The sequence below is a fragment of the Heterocephalus glaber genome, unplaced genomic scaffold, assembly GCF_053883595.1.
Source record: "Heterocephalus glaber isolate CG9 unplaced genomic scaffold, H.glaber_assembly_v1.0 deba00001442, whole genome shotgun sequence".
Lineage (NCBI taxonomy): Eukaryota > Metazoa > Chordata > Mammalia > Rodentia > Bathyergidae > Heterocephalus > Heterocephalus glaber.
In genome coordinates this window covers 11,919,641-11,937,820 of record NW_028258296.1, presented here as the reverse complement: position 1 = coordinate 11,937,820, position 18,180 = coordinate 11,919,641, and the positions used below count along the sequence as shown (strand labels likewise).

General features: G+C 35.2%; 1 protein-coding gene across 6 annotated transcripts in view; it reads right to left on the bottom strand.

Moving 5' to 3' along the window:
* Nucleotides 1-5,405: 5,405 nt before the first annotated feature.
* Msh4 (mutS homolog 4) overlaps nucleotides 5,406-18,180 on the bottom strand; it is a 69,973-nt gene continuing 57,198 nt past the window's right edge. For 3 of the 6 annotated variants that reach the window (XM_021255516.2, XM_004841428.3, XM_021255523.2), the window contains 3 exons: nucleotides 12,787-12,961; nucleotides 11,458-11,546; nucleotides 5,406-7,464 (listed from right to left, as the gene is read on the bottom strand). In XM_021255516.2, coding sequence (XP_021111175.2) covers nucleotides 7,273-7,464; nucleotides 11,458-11,546; nucleotides 12,787-12,961 — 456 coding nt within the window. In that variant the 3' untranslated portion in view covers nucleotides 5,406-7,272. Of the gene's footprint in view, nucleotides 7,465-11,457; nucleotides 11,547-12,786; nucleotides 12,962-14,621; nucleotides 18,177-18,180 lie in introns of those variants that run through there. The other 3 variants (XM_021255517.2, XM_021255521.2, XR_015451930.1) reach the window with 3 other exon arrangements.

Below are 18,180 nucleotides of genomic sequence, written 5' to 3'. Positions count from 1 at the left end.
TATTTTCACATGATGTCTTCAATCACTTTTTGGTCAATATGTGACTCTGGCCATTTCCTTCTATAAAATGGTATAAATGACATGTGTTATAAAACAAACAGAAAAGATATTTTGATTCAGCATTACATCAAAGTGAAAATGTTGTCTGTTAAATTGTTAACATTACAAAGAAACTTAGCTAAGACATAAAATTTATGAAAAGACAAATTTTTAGATCTTTTCAAATACCAATGGCACCAGACTTTTCTGTTTATAACTATGAGGTCTGGCTTGTAAAACAAAGACGATAATTAGAGGACAATTCCATATGGGTCTCTGATGTTTCTACCTGTCTCAGAAGCAGAGTCACAGTCGTTTGTTATGGACTAGATTTTTAAGGATATTTGTACTGTGAGCAGCCTTGGAAGACAGACAGACTGTCTCTCTGGAGAAGAGAGTGGGTTTGCTTACTGTTAGTACAATAAAGGTAATACTGTACCCTGGGCAAAAGGTTGGGCAGGTTTTACTTTACCTTAAAGTTCATTATAATACATTGGAATTTCCCACACTCAGGGCTCCTCGACTGTGACATAAATGCACTGTGTACACGTCTCCTTGAACTCTTCCACGTCTTTGGTGGGGAGTGCAAGTGCAGCCAACACAAGCACAAAGCTCGTGGTGCTTGCTGTGTCATTGGAAAGGAAGTTCTGTGTTCTGACCCAGGACTGTGGAAGGCTAAACTGCTATTCTGCATGGGACGAAAATCTCAAGACTTCACACTTCTTCACAACGTGCATCTGTCCCCACCGCAGGGTAGTATATTTAGGGCTTGTCTTAGTATATTATGCCAGATGTGTAGTAGCGATTTTCGGTATCCCCTTGCAATCTGGGTGGAATCAAAATTTTTCACAATTCATGGAAAATGTTCACTTTGGTCTTATGATTACATAATAAACTGCATGACTGTTACAGTTTCTAAATAACAGAAGGTAAATAATAGAGTAACAGAGAGATGGAATGATATAACTAGATTACTTCCTTTCCTTTTCTCTTACTTGTAATACAAATATGTTAAAGGATTAAAGGATAGAAATGTTTATTTATATCTTTAATGAAAATCATTAAAACTGAGAAAATGTTTAACCTCAAACATCAAGAAGCTCATCATTACACAGTGTATTAACGTGAATATTTCCTTTACTAGTAACATGCAAGTTAGTTATATATTTTGTTTGAAAATATGTGTCAATATATGGAAATCCAAAAAGCTACCTTTACCCTAGCCTATATAAATATAAAGTTGCTAAGCTGTATGTGGCTAATTGCCTGGGAAGAGAGTTCAGCAAGTCTTTTCATAGTTGCTCTCTACTTTGCGTCTTTTTGTTTCATCCTTCTCTTCTTACATCTCCAACTTTATGAGAGCCTATTGAATGTGGTCTCATCCTCACTTTCACTGAACGTGGCTCATACCTATTCTAGAGAGTGGACAATAAGCAGCATCTAAATTTTATGAACTTCTTCCTATGGAATTCTGATTACTTCTATACTTTTCACCATGGTCGGTCACCAAAAATCACATTTAATGCTTTCCTTCTGTGTTAGTTTCCTAAAGTACCATAGTGCTGGCCTGGTGGCACACACCTGTAATCCCAGCACTTGGGAGGTTGAAGCAAGAGGTTTGCTATGACTTTGAGGCCAGCCTGGACCACACAGTGAGTTCAAGGACAGCCTGAACTACGTAGTGAGAGCCTGTCTCAAAACAAAACAAAAAAGACACACACAACAAAGTACCATAAATTGAGTGGCTTAAAACACCAAAATTTTCTTAGTTCACATATTGAAATCTAGAAATCCAAAGTCAAGGTATCTTTAGGAGCCTGCTTTCTCTATAGAGTACAGGGAAATCCTTCCTTGCATTATTCTAGATTCCACAATTGTCTTAGCTTCTAGCAGTATTTGGTATTCTTTGGCTGGAGATGCATCACTCCAACACTCCATCTGCACATGTTGTTTTCCATGTCTTCACATGGCCATTTTCTTATAAGGACATCTATTACATCAGATTACGCAGTCCATCTTACTTTAGTGTGACCACATCCTATCTAATTACAGTCACAACAATTATATTTCCAAATAAGGTAACATTCTCAGTTACTGAAGATTGAGACTTGGACATATCTTTGGGGGAGGGGGGGAATTCAATTCATAACCAATTTCCTTTACTAAAAAATCATTTCAGCCATAAATCTAATTAATCAGTCACTAAGTCTCCTCAGTAGCTTTCAAGCCCAGTGTCTTTTCTCCCTCACCAGCCAATCTACCCTCTGGAGTCTCCTCTCACTAACACTGTCCCATTATCACTGTTTCTACACTTAACCCTCACCAACTCTACCGAACTAGTCTCTTAAATTATCTGGTGTCCTTGACTCTGGTTTCAAACTCATCTTAAAATCGTTCCTTCTACCACCCAGATGAGCTTACTAAACAAAAGCAAGTCTAATCAAGTTACCAAGTCACACCCTCACTGCTACTACTACCATCACACATTCCCCACTCTTCGACACTAAAAACACCTGAAACTTTACAGTAATGGTCTATAGAAGAAACTGCTACAAAGCACCTAGCTCACCTTTTTGTTACTCTCATATACACTTTGCCCTCCAGTGAAACCAAACTGCTTCACATCTCTGCTTTTACATACACGATCCTTCTATCAAAAATGCCCTTTTCCATCTGAAATGAACAGACATTTCTCAGACAAAGAAGTAAAAGCAGCAAACAAACTTATGAAAAAATGTTCAACATCACTGGTCATTCGAGAGATGCAGATAAAAACAACACTGAGATTCCACCTCACCCCAGAAAGCGTGGCTGCTATCAAAAAATCAACCAATAACAAATGCTGGCTTGGGTGTGGGGAGAAAGGAAGCCTTCTCCATTGTTGGTGGGAATGCAGACTGGTGCAACCACTGTGCAAATCAGTATGGAGATACCTCAAAGGACTAGGACTAGAGGTCCCATTTGACCCAGATATTCCCCTGCTGGGTATCTTCCCAAAAGAATTAAAAGAATCATACCACAGCGATATATGTGCACCCATGTTTATTGTGGCACAGTTTGTAATAGCTAAAGCTTGGAAACAGCCCCAGTGCCCATCAACTGGAAACTGGATAAAGAAGATGTGTGTGTGTGTGTTTTTTTTATAAAATAGAGTACTACTCAGCCATAAAGAATGGGAAACTAGAGACATTTATAGCTAAATGGATGCATATTGAGGCCATACTCTTAAGTAAAATAAATAAGACACACGTATAAATACTGAATAGTTTCTCTAGTGTGAGAAACTGAAAGTGTAAATAAGGATTAAAATTATTAAAATGAATATTTGATAATTTCAAATAGGAAGAAAAGGTCCAAAGGGGGAGGGCAAGAGAAAGGGGAAGGATAAAGGAAAGAAGGGAAAGTAAAAATTATGCGAAAAGGAAAAAAGGGAAACAAAGTCTTTGTAAATAGGGAAAGGTGGAGAGGGGGTGAAGGGAGCACAGTGAATGGGAAAAAAATAAGAACCAAGATCCATCATGTACAGGTACAAGCACCCAAAGATAAATGTAAACATATTGTATACCTAAAATGTACCAATAAAAGAATTTAAGCAAAAAAATGCCCTTTTCTTCCTATGCATCTGACATATTTAATTCTTTATACTCTCTTTGACCTACAAATTACCTATTACACATCCTAGTGTATAAACTGCATGACTGTCACAGTTTCTAAAGAACAGAATGTAAATAATAGAGTATATCCTAGTGTATATCCTAGTGTATATATATATATATATTTTTTTTCTCTTTACTACACCTGAGGTCATCAAAGTTAAACATCACATCTTTTGTATTTCTAACATCGAATATGTTGCCTGGTCCATAATAAATATTCATTGAACTAGACTCGCTTGTAGCTTTCTAAAAGTAAGACATATCTAAAACCTTTTGCTTGAAGGAACAGATTCAGAAATGTGCTGCCAGAGAGAGTAGGCTAAAAGAAACTAAAAAACTAATTCAGGAATAGAAGAAATAAAACATCACCATTGGCTAAAGAATTATCAAAACAGCTTTAAATTTAAAAAAAAACCACTGCTCATTGCATACCTATTAGAATAGCTAAATTAAAAGGAAAGACCAGCAATGCCAAGTATAAGTGAACATGAGGAGAAACTAGATCGCTTATATGTAGCTGATGGGAATGTCAAATAGTATAGCCACTCTGGAAAACAATTTGGGAGCTTTGAAGTTAAACATATACATACCAAATGACACAGCTATTTTATTCCTACTTAATATAGATAAATGAAAAATTATGCTCCCACAAAAACCTGTACAGTAAGGATCATAGTAACTTCATAATCACTGAAAACTGAAAACTCAAATGTCCTTCAACAAATGAATGGTAAACAAACTGGCATATCCACACAATGTAACACATCAGCAAAAAAAAAGGCACAACAACAAGATAAATCTAAAAGTGAAAGAAACTCTTTTTCAAAGGTTGTATACCATATGATTCCATCCACTGAACATACTGGAGAAAGAAAGAACTACAGTGAAAGAAAGCAGATCTGTGAATGGTGGGTTGAAGTTGGGGACAAACATCAAGGTAATCCTTTGTGATGATGGAATGCTTTCATACCCTGATGCTGGTTATGATTACAGAGGTATGCTAAAATTCATAAAACTGGACATTAAAAAGTTAATTTTACTATATATACAATTTAAAGTAAATGTGTAACAGTGGCACCTAAGTACTCATCTTTAATTGATTCTAGGAGGCATGCTGAGTACCAAAAATGAGTACAAATTGTTGGGCTGGAAAGGGTAGCGAGTCATGAGTCAGTCCACACTGACAAGTTGTAGCGTGTGTGTCAAGTACCAAACGAATGACTAGCAGTGGGTCAAAATTTGCATGCAGTACCAAGGTATGACTGTACATTCTAGGCATGAAAATAAGCTTCCTTTCTCTTCCATCTCCATATGCTTTACTTCCAGACATGAACAGACTGCCTTTCATGTAGGATCTTATCCCGTGAGCAAAAGGTAGAAGTAAAATAGCTTTGAAGTAGAAAGTTTAAAAGTTTTCTAAGACGTTACAGAATTCATGTTGAGAGGCTGAATTATAAGATAATGATCTGTAATAGTAGAGAAAGGCAAAGAAAAAAATGAAAAGTAAACAGATTTTAAAATTGAATGGATTTTCTCCCTACTGTTCACCTTTGTTCATGACATAATAATTACGTCTTTATTTGATTTGCTTTTTTGTATGTTTCTGCTACACTTAAAAGTTTAAGAAAATGTACTTTAATTTTAAGAAGATATAAACTTATTTTTATTTCAGAATCTCAAATATAAAATAAAAAGGATTAATTGGTTGGCTGCAATTTTTGCAAAAAATGCTTTAATTGATGAAAAACTCTTAAAAGTCTAATGAAATCCAACACTGGGATTAAATCTAAATGGAAGTTAATGTAGTATTTGGGGAAATGTTAGCATATTTGACACTTGGTACCTGTCTCTGCTTGCCTGCTTTTCTTCTACTGCCTATTCCACTTCTGCCTTATATTGTTTTCTCCTTTTTATTTCCCAATATGTCACGACTCATTCTTCATCAGTGCCTTCTAGAAATTTGCCACAACCCCAGTTATCTAGTGGGTTTTAAAAACAACACATGAAGTATAATTCATCGCAAAAGCTGTGCATTAAAATGTGCCTAATGGTGATATTCCAGTGATATTGTCTTTCTAAAACATAACAATAAGGGATACAAGTACTCTAACAAGACATTTAACATATATTGAATGTAAAACACATTTACTTTTTCATAAAGCATGTATGTCATATCCATTCTAATTTTTCAATATATCTAGTGACTAATAGTACAATGCTAATGAGTTTAAGTCAATAAATATGAACATTAAATGTTGTAAAATATAATATGCATATATTAACCAAAAATTAACATTAATCAGTCTGTGAATAATTTTGTTGGCCAAATTACTCTGAATACTATAGTTATTGAATAAATAGTTCAAATGTATATCCTAAATTCCAGATACTTAGTTGCCCAAGAAAAGAGTAAGGTTTATAGGGGCCGGGGATTTAGCTCAGTGGTTTCGCTGCCTGCTACGCAAGCGTAAGGACCCGAGTTCGATCCCCAGTACCAAAAAAAAAAAAAAAAAAGAGTAAGGTTTATGCAAGTAAGTCACCTACTAAACGGAATTATAGAAGATGTTTGAGAAAATAAAAGCTCTTTCCAGTTACCCAATAACGGGTGGTCTTCTGCTTCGTTTTGCCCATTTACAAAGCAAGAATGACCTTGAGTAAACACTAAACTGAAATAGTGATATAATTCACATGCCTATGAAACAAACAGCTCTATGAAATGCTTCCTTGTGAACCAACAACTGAGCCAAAAAATCAAATCAATGTTGTCTTTCTGCTGCCTTTGTTTACTTAATAAAAATAGACAAAAATGAAAATTAAGAAAAAGGAGGAAGTCAAGGGTTAGACAATTGATCTCCTAGATACAGTATCTGAAAAACTGAAAGGGTTGGTGGTGATGACCCCGTCTTCCAGGATTACTGCCTGCATTACAAAATACCTATTTCTTTATTTTCAACCTTTAGAAACACACTGAATATGTTATTTTTTAATGCCCAGGATTACTCTAACAAACTTTAGAACCATTCAGTGTTGGAATTTGGGGGTAAATAATTCAGAAATTTTTGAATCATAGGATATTGTTACTTTAGAAGATAATATAAAACACACACAAATCCCTCAACTAAGTTTCCAGACTGTAAAAGTAAGGTAATTAAGGTATTTACAATAATATTTTGAACTATAACTTCTAAGTATAAATAAACTTAAGAGTTAATGTGAACTGTCATAAATGACAAAAATGTGGTGCATTATACTTTTTTTCCTAACAAAAGATATTTCTACACTTTTTTTTCCCCTGGTACTAGGGATTGAACTCAGGATCTTGCGCTTGCAAGGCAGGCGTGGTGCCACTGAGCTAAATCCCCGACCCCAAAAGATATTTCTTTAAATAGTTCTTATTTATTAAGTAATAATAACAAATATTCTCATGTAGGATATATACACAAATGAAAATACTGATATTAATATAATTTTTAATTCAAATATAAAATTTAGAAAATATTGTCTTTTGCTCTCAGGAGATAAATTCTAGTTTCCTCATATTAAAATATATTATTTCAATAGTACAAGATGTAAATTATTATTCTTCAGTCTTTTCTGAAACTTCTTCAGCCCTGGAAAGATCTTCTTCATACTTCTTCTTGAGCTTACTTAAATACATTCGTAAACTGTCTGGATCCAATCGAGAGTTTCGAGCAGCTTGAACAAGTCTGGTTGCTAGATGGTACACAGCTCTCTGTCTTTCCATCTCAGGGGTACTCCTTTGGTTGTGCTGTTATTAAAAATATATGCAAATTTAAAAATAAATACTGTAACTTTTATGTTTATCACAGTTTGGCACTATCCTATTTCCTTTTATAGAAATGTGGGACTCAAGGATTAAGTAATCCCTTTAGATAAACCAGTTCAATCCAACTAGCAAAAAATACAACTGGAAGAAATTATATTTGTGTGAATAAAATTCCTCATGAGCCCTTACTACTTTATGACATAACTTAAAATCAATTATTTGCAAACAAAAAATCACTGAATAGGCCAAATTCCACATCACAATACCAAATTTCTCAACACTGTACCAAAAATAATAGACAATCCAATAGAGATAGGTTCTTAAAAAAACCTTTCATTCAAAATGGTGTGAGAAAGCAGCACAGTTTGTTGCCACACAGTGATCATAATTTTAAATGTCACCCAAGGATACTACTCTGTTATCTCCCACTTTAACTTCTTATCAGATAAACTGGTGGACAGAACGGATCAATTGAAAACTGCTTACCTCTAAAGAGGGTTTGTGTGTGGCAATTGTTGGAGCCTAAGAGGAAATACTGTCTGAAGGGTAAAATATATTTTAAAACTAAAAACATAAATAGCTATTTGAAAGTATGCCTTTAATTTTAACAACCCATACTTAACGATACCTATGAAATAATATGTAAAATGGGAATGTTGAAGGCCTTTAGATATGCAGTTCTTGAAGAGTATCATGATTAGGAATACAGTTGGAAAATTCTTAATTCATATCTTTGTCTGAGCTAGATAGAGGACAAAATTTTCAACCTTCACTATTGGTGGAAAATCTTAGTGAATTTCCCATAAATATAATCTCATCAACTCTTTCTCAATAGCAAGCAATTCTGAATATTTTTCTATTTTCACTGTAGGAAAAATGAGTACGATTTCCTGAGGTGGACAAACATTATCATATATTCACCTTTCACCTATTTGATACATTTATCAATTACCAATTTAACCATTATTTCAATTAGAGTTATTGAATATCTATTATTATCTATGTGCTGGGCCACCAAGTTTGTGTTTTTATGTGTCTCTGGAGGATAGAAAACTGTATACTTGACATAGTAACAGAACTCAAGGAGTTTACAATCTTCTGGCAAAATGGTTTGTTTATAAACAACTGACTACAGTATTTATGAAAACTCTCATAAGAGAGATATTAATGCACACAGGAGGGCCTCTCACTTCCAGCACAGATCAAGAAAGGTTTGAATAAAATGGAGTATTTGGAATAAACCCAATGGATAGAAGAGTCTAGAAGGAAGGGTATTCTGGATGAAAAAGAAAAACAATTAGAAGACACATATTAGAGAGCCTGGTACACAATCAGGTTGAAATGATAAAATGACAGTTAAATGTAACAGAAATGTAAATTATGCAAAACTTAAGTGATGTGATATAAGGTTGGAGTGACGTAGAGGTGATCATCAAGCAAAAATTAACTAATGTTAGAGTCATCTGAGAATTGGGAAAAACACAAATTCTGAGCCACAACAGAACTTCGAAAATATAGGATGGTTCAGTATCCTAGGTGATTCTAATGTAGGTAGCTCTAAAACTATAGTTCAAAAAATAATTATAGAAGACTTTTAACACTATGTTAAAGATTTCAACACTTATTTGTCCTAAGTAGGCAAACAGCAAGAACTATATATTGGGAACAGTCTGATAGAAGTCTGTAGGAGGGACTGGAAAAGAGAGAAAACTTACTGTGTAGCACTAATGAGAGGGGATTAAATGAAAGTATATATAGATGACTCTGATGAGTCACTTGGAGACTTAAAAATGAAGAGTTAGAAGGCTTTTTCAGAGAATGAAAATTCAGTTTTTGACCTAAAAAAAAGAGTAAGATGTCAAGGAGAAATATGGAGAGTTCAGGGAAAAAAAGACAATGGAAGTCATGAAAAGAATGAGAACATCAAGACCACAGATTTTAAAAAAAGGAAACAAGGGTAAACATCTTAGAAACACTTATATGTAGTGAGTGGAAAAAGAAAAGGCACTGGTAAAGATGGGAAAGAAGAAAAAAAATCAATGAGGTAGGAAGATAAATTCCAGGAAAGAATAATTCCTGAGCAGACAAAACAGGGCAGAATTAAGCAAGGGGAAAGAATCGGAACATCCAGTGCCACAGCTTAGGGAAAATGAGAAATGAGAAAAAAAGGGGCAAGGGGGCTACAAGAGCTTTTGACTAGTTGGGATCTAAGAAGAAAAGTTTCAGTGGGGGATGACAAGATTAAGTTTGCAAGTGGGTAATGGAATAGGCAAGTACAGATCAGCTTTACATTTACAGTAAAGACAGCAATAGGATAACAGTTTAAAAAGTAAGGTGCAAAAAAGAAAGATTTATTGGGGAAAAAACATAAGCATATTCATAGAAAAAGGAAAATCCAGTGAAGAAAATAAGGAAGAAAAAGAAAAGAAGGAAACTGAGAAATAATGTCTTAATGGAAAATGAAAGAAGTTAACCTTAAAATGACTGAAAAAGCAATTTCTTGCCCTAAGATAGGAGGGAGGAAAGATGGGAAACAGAAATTTGCCAAACAAAATTCTGCAGGAATTCTGCAAAAGGACTCATTGAGATAATTTCAAGTTTCTTAAAAAGTATAGTAAACTATCTAGAGAATTAGGGCAGAAAGAGTGGAAATGTTTTGAAAGAAAGAGATGCTATAAAATAGACATAGAGATCAATGAGAAGAGAAACAATTATCCAATAAAATATTCATCCAAAGGGTCAGGGATTTCGTTCAGTGGTTCCACCACCTGCCTTGCAAGCGCAAGGTTTCGAGTTCAATTCCCGGTACAAAAAATAATTCATCTAAAGTGAGAATTTATGAATTCATAGCAGATTAAAATTAGCTTGTTTTGAATATTTTTTTAACAACATTAGGAAAGCCAAAGCCTAGGAGACTAGTGGAGAGGTGCCCTATAATTGGAATTTGGCAAGATGAAATCTGAAGAATTAGGTAATGAGCAGTACTTTGAAGACGAGCACTGTCAAAATTGCTGAAGAAGGGATTCAAATTGGTGTTATGCATGAGAAGTCACATAGACAGTCCAGGAAAACAAAGGAGGAAAAAGACTATTACTGAAGAAAATTTCATATTGTACCTACCTCAGTTTACTAAATACACTGGATTTTTAAAACACTATAAAGTAACCTAATTTAGAAAAAAGATTTCCAAATTTTGAATCAAGAGATATGATTTCAGGCTGGGCCCATGACTTCCTAGCAAATCACTTAATGTCTGTGAACTGGTAAACATGAGAATAAAAATATCAGTTTTATTAGTTACTATTTACTAGAAAGACCTAACTACTTCATGAAGAGATATGAGGGTTCCAAATGATAATGGAAAGAAGAGCCTGGACAACTATTAAAAAACCCCAAAAAACTATGCATTATGTTGTGCATAGAGATTATTATTTTAATGCCCATTTTATTTATTGTTTTGTTTTGTTTTTGCAGTCCTTGAACTCACTATGTAGCCCAGTCCGACCTTGAACTCACAGCAACTCTCCTGCCTCAGACTCCCAATTGCTGGGATTAGAGGTGTACATCACCACACCCAGAAAATGCCTATTTTAAATACATTTGTTTTCTCATTTTAAAAATAGTTATCAAGAATTACTGTAGGAAATTGAATTTAACTTTTAACTCCTATCTTATTAGCTGTCTTGCTAGGAAGAGTTATAATAGACCAAGCCAAAAAAAGTTTTAAAATGTAAAAGGGATTTCTTTGCCTATATAAATTAGGAATTAGGTTTATAAATTATTATATTTAGATCAAACTTCATAAAATGTTCACTGAAGGTAATTTAATTTTAAAACAATTCTTTTTTTGTTGTTGTTTTTTGTTTTTTGGTACTGGGGATCGAACTCTGGACCTTGTGCTTGTGAGGCAGGTATCAGAACCACTGAGCTAAATCCCCGGCCCCTTTAAAACAATTCTTACTAAAAAGTTTTTACCAAAATTTGTCTTGTAATTTGAGTTGTGATTTCTTTGGCATCCAAGACAATTGACAGTGGAAGTGATGACACCTCTGCAGCTTTTAATCCTAAAATCATATTTTAAAAATTTCAATATTGTTATTGCTAGTTTTTTGTTTGTTTCAACAAATATTAATCTTCATAGATTTGAATTTCCCTTCTATAAGCATTTCTAAACAATTCAATAATTTTTAAAATTACGTTTTCGAAAACTTACCAAATATTAGATTTCATTACATGTCTAAAACATAGAAGGCAAATTACCTCTCAAAATACCTGAGTTGAAAGAAAGAAAGAAAGAAAGAAAGAAAGAAAGAAAGAAAGAAAGAAAGAAAGAAAGAAAGACAGTTAGGTAAAATGACATTAAAATTTCAATTGCAAATACAACTGGTTAATGGAAGGTAGAGGGGTTTACTGTGCTAGTTTTCAGGGGAGAAGAATGTATAGTCGTAGAAGTAGCCCTACAGCTGAACATTCTCTGTCTAGCAGATCAATGAGCCTGGGATTTCTCAGAAGATACAATGGTAGATGACTAATCTTTATGCAAATTCAAAGTATCAGCAATTATTCTCGCATTTTTGGAATTTAATTTTATTGTATAAATGCCATATAGGCTTTCTGCCGAGTGTCAACAGTTTATATAGTATTTACCAACATGGGGGGTGATAAAAAGATTTGGTGAATGATAAGTTTTAAAAACTGTTGCAGTAAAAGACACATTACCAAGAATGATAGGTAAGTGTGTTTGAAGCAAGGGGAATATTTTGAATATTTAAGGGGAATTAATGGCATGGTGGCTTTAACTGTAAGATATTTAAAAATTTAAACATTCAGCGTATGTTTTGGTCACCCTTTGTTGATCAAATGTTTCATGGAAATTTCTAACAAAAATATTACGGTATGTCTTTTTCCACCTTATTCACCAGATCTGGCACCATGTGACTTCTGTCTCTTCCCTAAGGTCAAAATGACTATAAAACGAAAATACTTTGAATGGATTCAGGCACCAACATATATGTTTATAAAATGTGAGTTTGACAAGAAAATATAGTCTGAGAATATACATATATACATACACACACACACACACACACATATATATATATAGAAAAAATGAGAGTTCCTTAGATTGATGGCAATATAGGGGAGAAGAAAGTTTGTCTTAGGAAAACATGTAGTGTTTCAACATTCCTTTGTTTTGTGGCACTGGGGATCAAATCCAAGGCTTTGCACATGCTTAGGCAAGTGATATAGCACTAAGCTACAGCCCCAGGTCCAAGGTATACGTATAATTTCTATATTCAATACCATAATTTTTTTCTTCTGTAAGTCCCTTAGAAAGTTTGTAGGTATACAAAATTGCTTCTTTATTTCTTGAGGTGTTCTTTACATGCTGAACTTCAAAATGCATGTTTTCTACATTAGGATACAGGACATCGATATGACAAAGTTCCAGGAAATGTGTAGCAAACAGTGTAAATGCCTAGAACATGAAACAGACAATGGATATTAGTGCTTTTTAAATGAACTAGAAAATTATATCTCAGCTATTATATAGACCTAAAACTTTAATTTTCCAAGTAGCTTGGCAGAAACATAGGAATAAAACTACAGTTGGAGGCTAACGTGATCAATCCATTTTAAAGTGTTTTGAAATTTCATTGTAATGAAGTAACATATGATTACGTTTGGACAGTTACAAATTTACACTGTAGGAAAGAATAAATCTAAAAGTAAATCATAAGAAATATATCTTAAGATATGAAACAAGTTTATCAGACATATAAAGCTGTTAACTGAGGCAGTCATTTATTAGCAAAGGTATTCCACACACACATATAAACATAATCCTGATATTTCCTTCAACTTTTTAAAGCCACTTTGAAAGTAATTTCCCTCCCTGTAAGAAGTTTTGTAAAGTGTGATCAACAGGTTATATCAGGTATTTGAAATTCCCAAAGTTGTGGGAGAGTTCTGTTTGTTTTCTATCATTTATTTATTCACTTGATGGTACTGGGGGTCGAAGTCAGGGCAAAGTTCACCAAAGTTTTACTGTTACTAAAGAAAACAGAGATATGATGTTTTACGACATTACCAATGAGAAACTAAATCAATGGATAATTGTTAGTTAAATATTAAGACAATAAAACGAAGATATTTTCCTGGCAAAATAGCTCAACATAGAAGACTAGAAGCAAAGGCAAGAAAGGTGTTATATACATGACAGAAAAATGAAAATTCTCAACTATCTTCTTGCTAGGGCTTGGATATGGTTTGAGCATGTTTTCCATGGACGAACTGTTGGAAGCTTGGTCCTCAGTGTGGCACTGTTGAGACATAATGAATCTTTAAGAGATGGGGCTTACTGGGAGGTGATTAGCTCACGGGGCGGGGGGCGGGGGGGCTCCTGGAAGGAATTAATGCCCGTCTCATGGAGTGAGTTGTCACAAGGTCAAGTCGATAAGAAGAACAAGACTGGCAATTCTTGCTCTCTGGAGTGAACTATGTAGAGGCCAGGGACCACATTCAATCACAGTAGTGGCCTCCCAAATTATGTATCAAACCAAATTTTGAACTCCTATTTCATATTAGTTCCATTTAACAAATAGTTACTCAGTGTCTATACATTGCAAGTATTGTGTTGACATCTAAGGACACTAGGTTAGAAAAATAGTAAACTTCAAGATCCTTAAAAGTAGCAATATTGGATATTTATTACTGTATTATTTATACTACAAAAAAGATATTCACGAAAACCATTATTGTTAGCTATTGTATCATACCAGAGATGAAATATTATATACTATTTGAGTTCTCCAAAGAAAAAGAATGTGTGGGTGTGTGTGTGTGTGTGTGCGCGCGCGCATCTGTATAAACAAACTTATAAGAAGTTGGCTCATAACCATAAAAGCTGACAAGTTTTAAGATCTGCAGTTTGTGAGCTGAAGATCAGGAGAATCAATGACATAATTCTAGTGTGAATGACAGCAGGCTTCAGGTCTAGAAAGAGCAGATGAGCAGATTTTCCAGTCTGAAAGCAGGAAAGAACCCAACTTCCAGATTGAAGGCAGTCAGACAGGAGTGTCTATTGACTCTGGAAGAGTCAGTCTGTTTAGGCTTTCAGTTTGTTAGATGAAACTTACCCACAATGGGAAGAGCCATCTGCTTTTCTCAGTCAACACTTCAAATGTTAATCTCTCCCAGAAACACCTTCACAAACACACCAGAAGAATGTTTAGCCAAATGCCCCAGCACCTGTGGCCCAGGCAAGTTGATACATAACAAGTCCACTTCTGTCAGATCCACACCTATACACATTTCTTTACACCACTCAATCTCCAAATGAAGACAATAACAAGGTCATAGTTTTACCAAGAATGCATTAGCCCCTTTCCCAAAAGAGGAGATAAAATCCTTGAGTGAAGCTTATTTTTTTCTTTGATATCTCATAATTTAAAAATTATGGTGAGGGCTAGAGATGTAGCTTAGTGGTAGAATGCAACTGTAGTACACACAAGGCTCTGAGTTCAATCTTCAGCACAGAAAGAAAGAGAGAAACAAACAAACAAAACTATAATGTAAAGTAGCATTAGCAATACTAGAGTACTATGATATAAAGTCAATACATCTTAAGTTCCATGATAGAGAATATGAGCAAAAAGAAAACAAAAATATTTACTTAATATATAATACATATACAAACATTTATAACAAAAAAGAAGAAAGAATCATAATTGAAGTCCTCATTTCTGTAACTGATAATGTGGCTATGGCTGCTTCTACTACATGTTCTGTTACCCTTCAGCTTCAGCAAGCACTTTATCTGTTCATAGTTCTTTACCTAGTGGTGTGACCCAAATTTTCATCCTGAAGATCCTTGGCCATTCACAGTCCTGCCTGGATTGGGCTGCTCTAGTTTCCACTGACCTTAGTCACAGACCAAAACACTAACAGACACCCTAAGGAATCAGCTTTCCATTATATAATACAATACCCGAGGCAACCAAGTTTATTCTTATAAAAAGAAAAGGTTTCTTTAAGCTGTTTTAGAGGTTTCAGCCAATGATCAGTGGCCCATGGTTTTGGGCCTGTGGCAAGGCAGTACATTATGCTGACAGTGTGTGGCAGAGGAAGCTGTTCCCCTCATAGTGCGTGGAAAGTAAAGAGAAAGGAAGTGGGGGCAGGGTCCCAATATTTTCTTCAAGGTCACAACCCCAATGAACTTCCTTCCACTAGGCCCTACCTCTTAAAGACCCCACAGTGTTACAATAGTGCCATGAGCTGGGGACATGGGGCCCTTTGGGGGACACTTACCAAACACAGCATGAAGCAATTCTATTAGCTTCCATTTGGCCTTTTCCACCATAATTCCCATCAATCCACAGGTTGGGAAAATTTTTCCAGCTGTTAAGCCACATCTATTCTAATTATACATTCTGGGACTGGAGAAATAACCACAGGATGTTCTGGGGGGCACACTGGGCCCACTAAGAGATAGACTTGAGCTAAAATTCCATTGATCCCCTGACTGCCCTAGCTCCCTACTCTGACTCAGTGATAGTTTGAGTCTCCTTGAATGAGTGTCAGTTCAGACTGTAGCAGTTCTTTTAAATCTGATTTTATTTCCTTTCTCCAGTATAAAGTTGCCCTGGTAAAGGCTATGGGTCACTTTGGGGAAGGCTAGGAGAAAGAGTAACAGTAGTTGTCCTTCCATAGCTGCAGGTCCCACATCCATGTATTCAACCTACCACAGATAGAAAACACACGAGAAAAAGCTGGATGTGTATTAGACATGTACAGACTTTTCTTATCATAATTCCCTAAACAATACAAAATAGCAAATATTTACATAGCATTATGCCATATTAAGTATTGTGCATAATCTAGAGATATGGTACATGCAAATATGACACTTCTATATAAGGGACTTGAGTATTTGTAGATTTGGGTATTCTTTTTTTTGGTACTGGGGATCGAACTCAGGACCTTTCGCTTGCGAGGCAGGTGTGGTGCCACTGAGCTGAATCCCAGGCCCAAGATTTTGGTATTCTTGAGGCTTCTTAGAACCAGTACCCTACAGATGCTGAGAGATGATTGTAAAAAGTTTTGGTTACATACCAGGGTCCTTCCTCAAGAGGACCCATATTCTCCTTCATTCAAGGGACTCTGGGTCTATAATCTGACTCAAGAGAAAGTTTATTGAGTGGTTATAGTTGTTTTTATTCAGGTTAGACTTTTGTTTACTTGACATAGAACTTCTCTGTTTATGTAGACCAAATAATAACTTAGTAGGGTTCCTATTTATTTCATTTTTAAAGACTCCATGATTAACTAGACAGTGCCATAAATCTGGGCAAGTCAGACTATTCTGGTTGTTGCTCTGACTCTGCTGTCCATACAGTAACTTTATTCACCTTTGGTGGTTAAGTGTCACTACTTGGTCTCTACCACCCTTGAATCCAATTATTCCTGTTACATTTAGGTTTCCCAATTCAGAGACCACAGTTCACACTGTAAGGTCTGGCCTACAGAGAAAAGAAATAATAGAGCTTTCAAGGATGGCAGGGCTCTCCTTATACATTCACTTCCCATTCATGGTACAAAGTATTTGGGGTCACCCAGAATGGGTAAATAGATATCAAATGACAAATCTACTTTAACATTCCAATCTTCCTAAGTTTTGAATCTCTTTCTCAACATTAAACCAAAGCCCTTCCAGTATTTCAAACTCACTCATAATGGACCACCTGTTGGTTTGTTTCAGTCAATCAACGAAGCAAACTGTTAGAGCCCTTTCTAACTCTCTTGAGTTGCAACATTAAATACAAACTCTATTTAGTGAGTCCATATCAATAAGGTTACGGCTTGTATCTAGATGTCCCCCCAAAGCCTGATGTGGTCAGTCATAGGTGGGGCTTTTCAGAGGTGTCTGGATTTAGGCTGTGGGATGCTAGGATCAAGGATGTGATTCTGGGATTGGTCAATGGTGTGATGCTAGGATTAAGGATGTAAGTGCTGCTCACCCTAAGGGCGAGTAGCCTGGATAAAATATAAGAGACAGAAGGAGGCCTGCTGTTGTCATTGCTTGTCACTTGTCACTTGCTGCCTGCTACTTTGTTTCTTCACTACTCTGCTGCCTTCTGCCCACCATAAACTGTTTCTCCTCTGCAATGTCACTCTCCCTTGGAGCCAGCCAACTATGAAATGAAATCTCTACAGATTGTGAGCTAAATAAACCTTTCTTCCTTTAACTTTGGCTGTTGAGTATTCTGTCTCAGTAATGAGAAAAGTAATGAAGACACATAAATTCACATGACTCAATTTTATGTTTTTTCCACCATTATTATACATTCTTAATATCCATGCCCATACCTGTTCCTTGAATTTCTATCTGTATAAACTAGAAAAGTCAAGAAGATACCTAAAAGATGAATAGCTGGGTCAAATGGAATTTCTAGTTTTAGTTATTTGAGGAATGTAATCATTATGTAATGCAAATGTGTACTTATAAAAAAATAAGAACTGAAAAAATCAAAACAAAAACTAAATACAGAATAAATAATAATGAGGCTCCTCTTCATATCACTAAGAAAACTAGAAAATTCAAATAGTTCTTTTGGAGTATAATGTACCTCCTCATGAATCACAGTTTATACCTCATCTTTAGGACTTGCTAGGTCTTGACTTTCAATATACATCTAG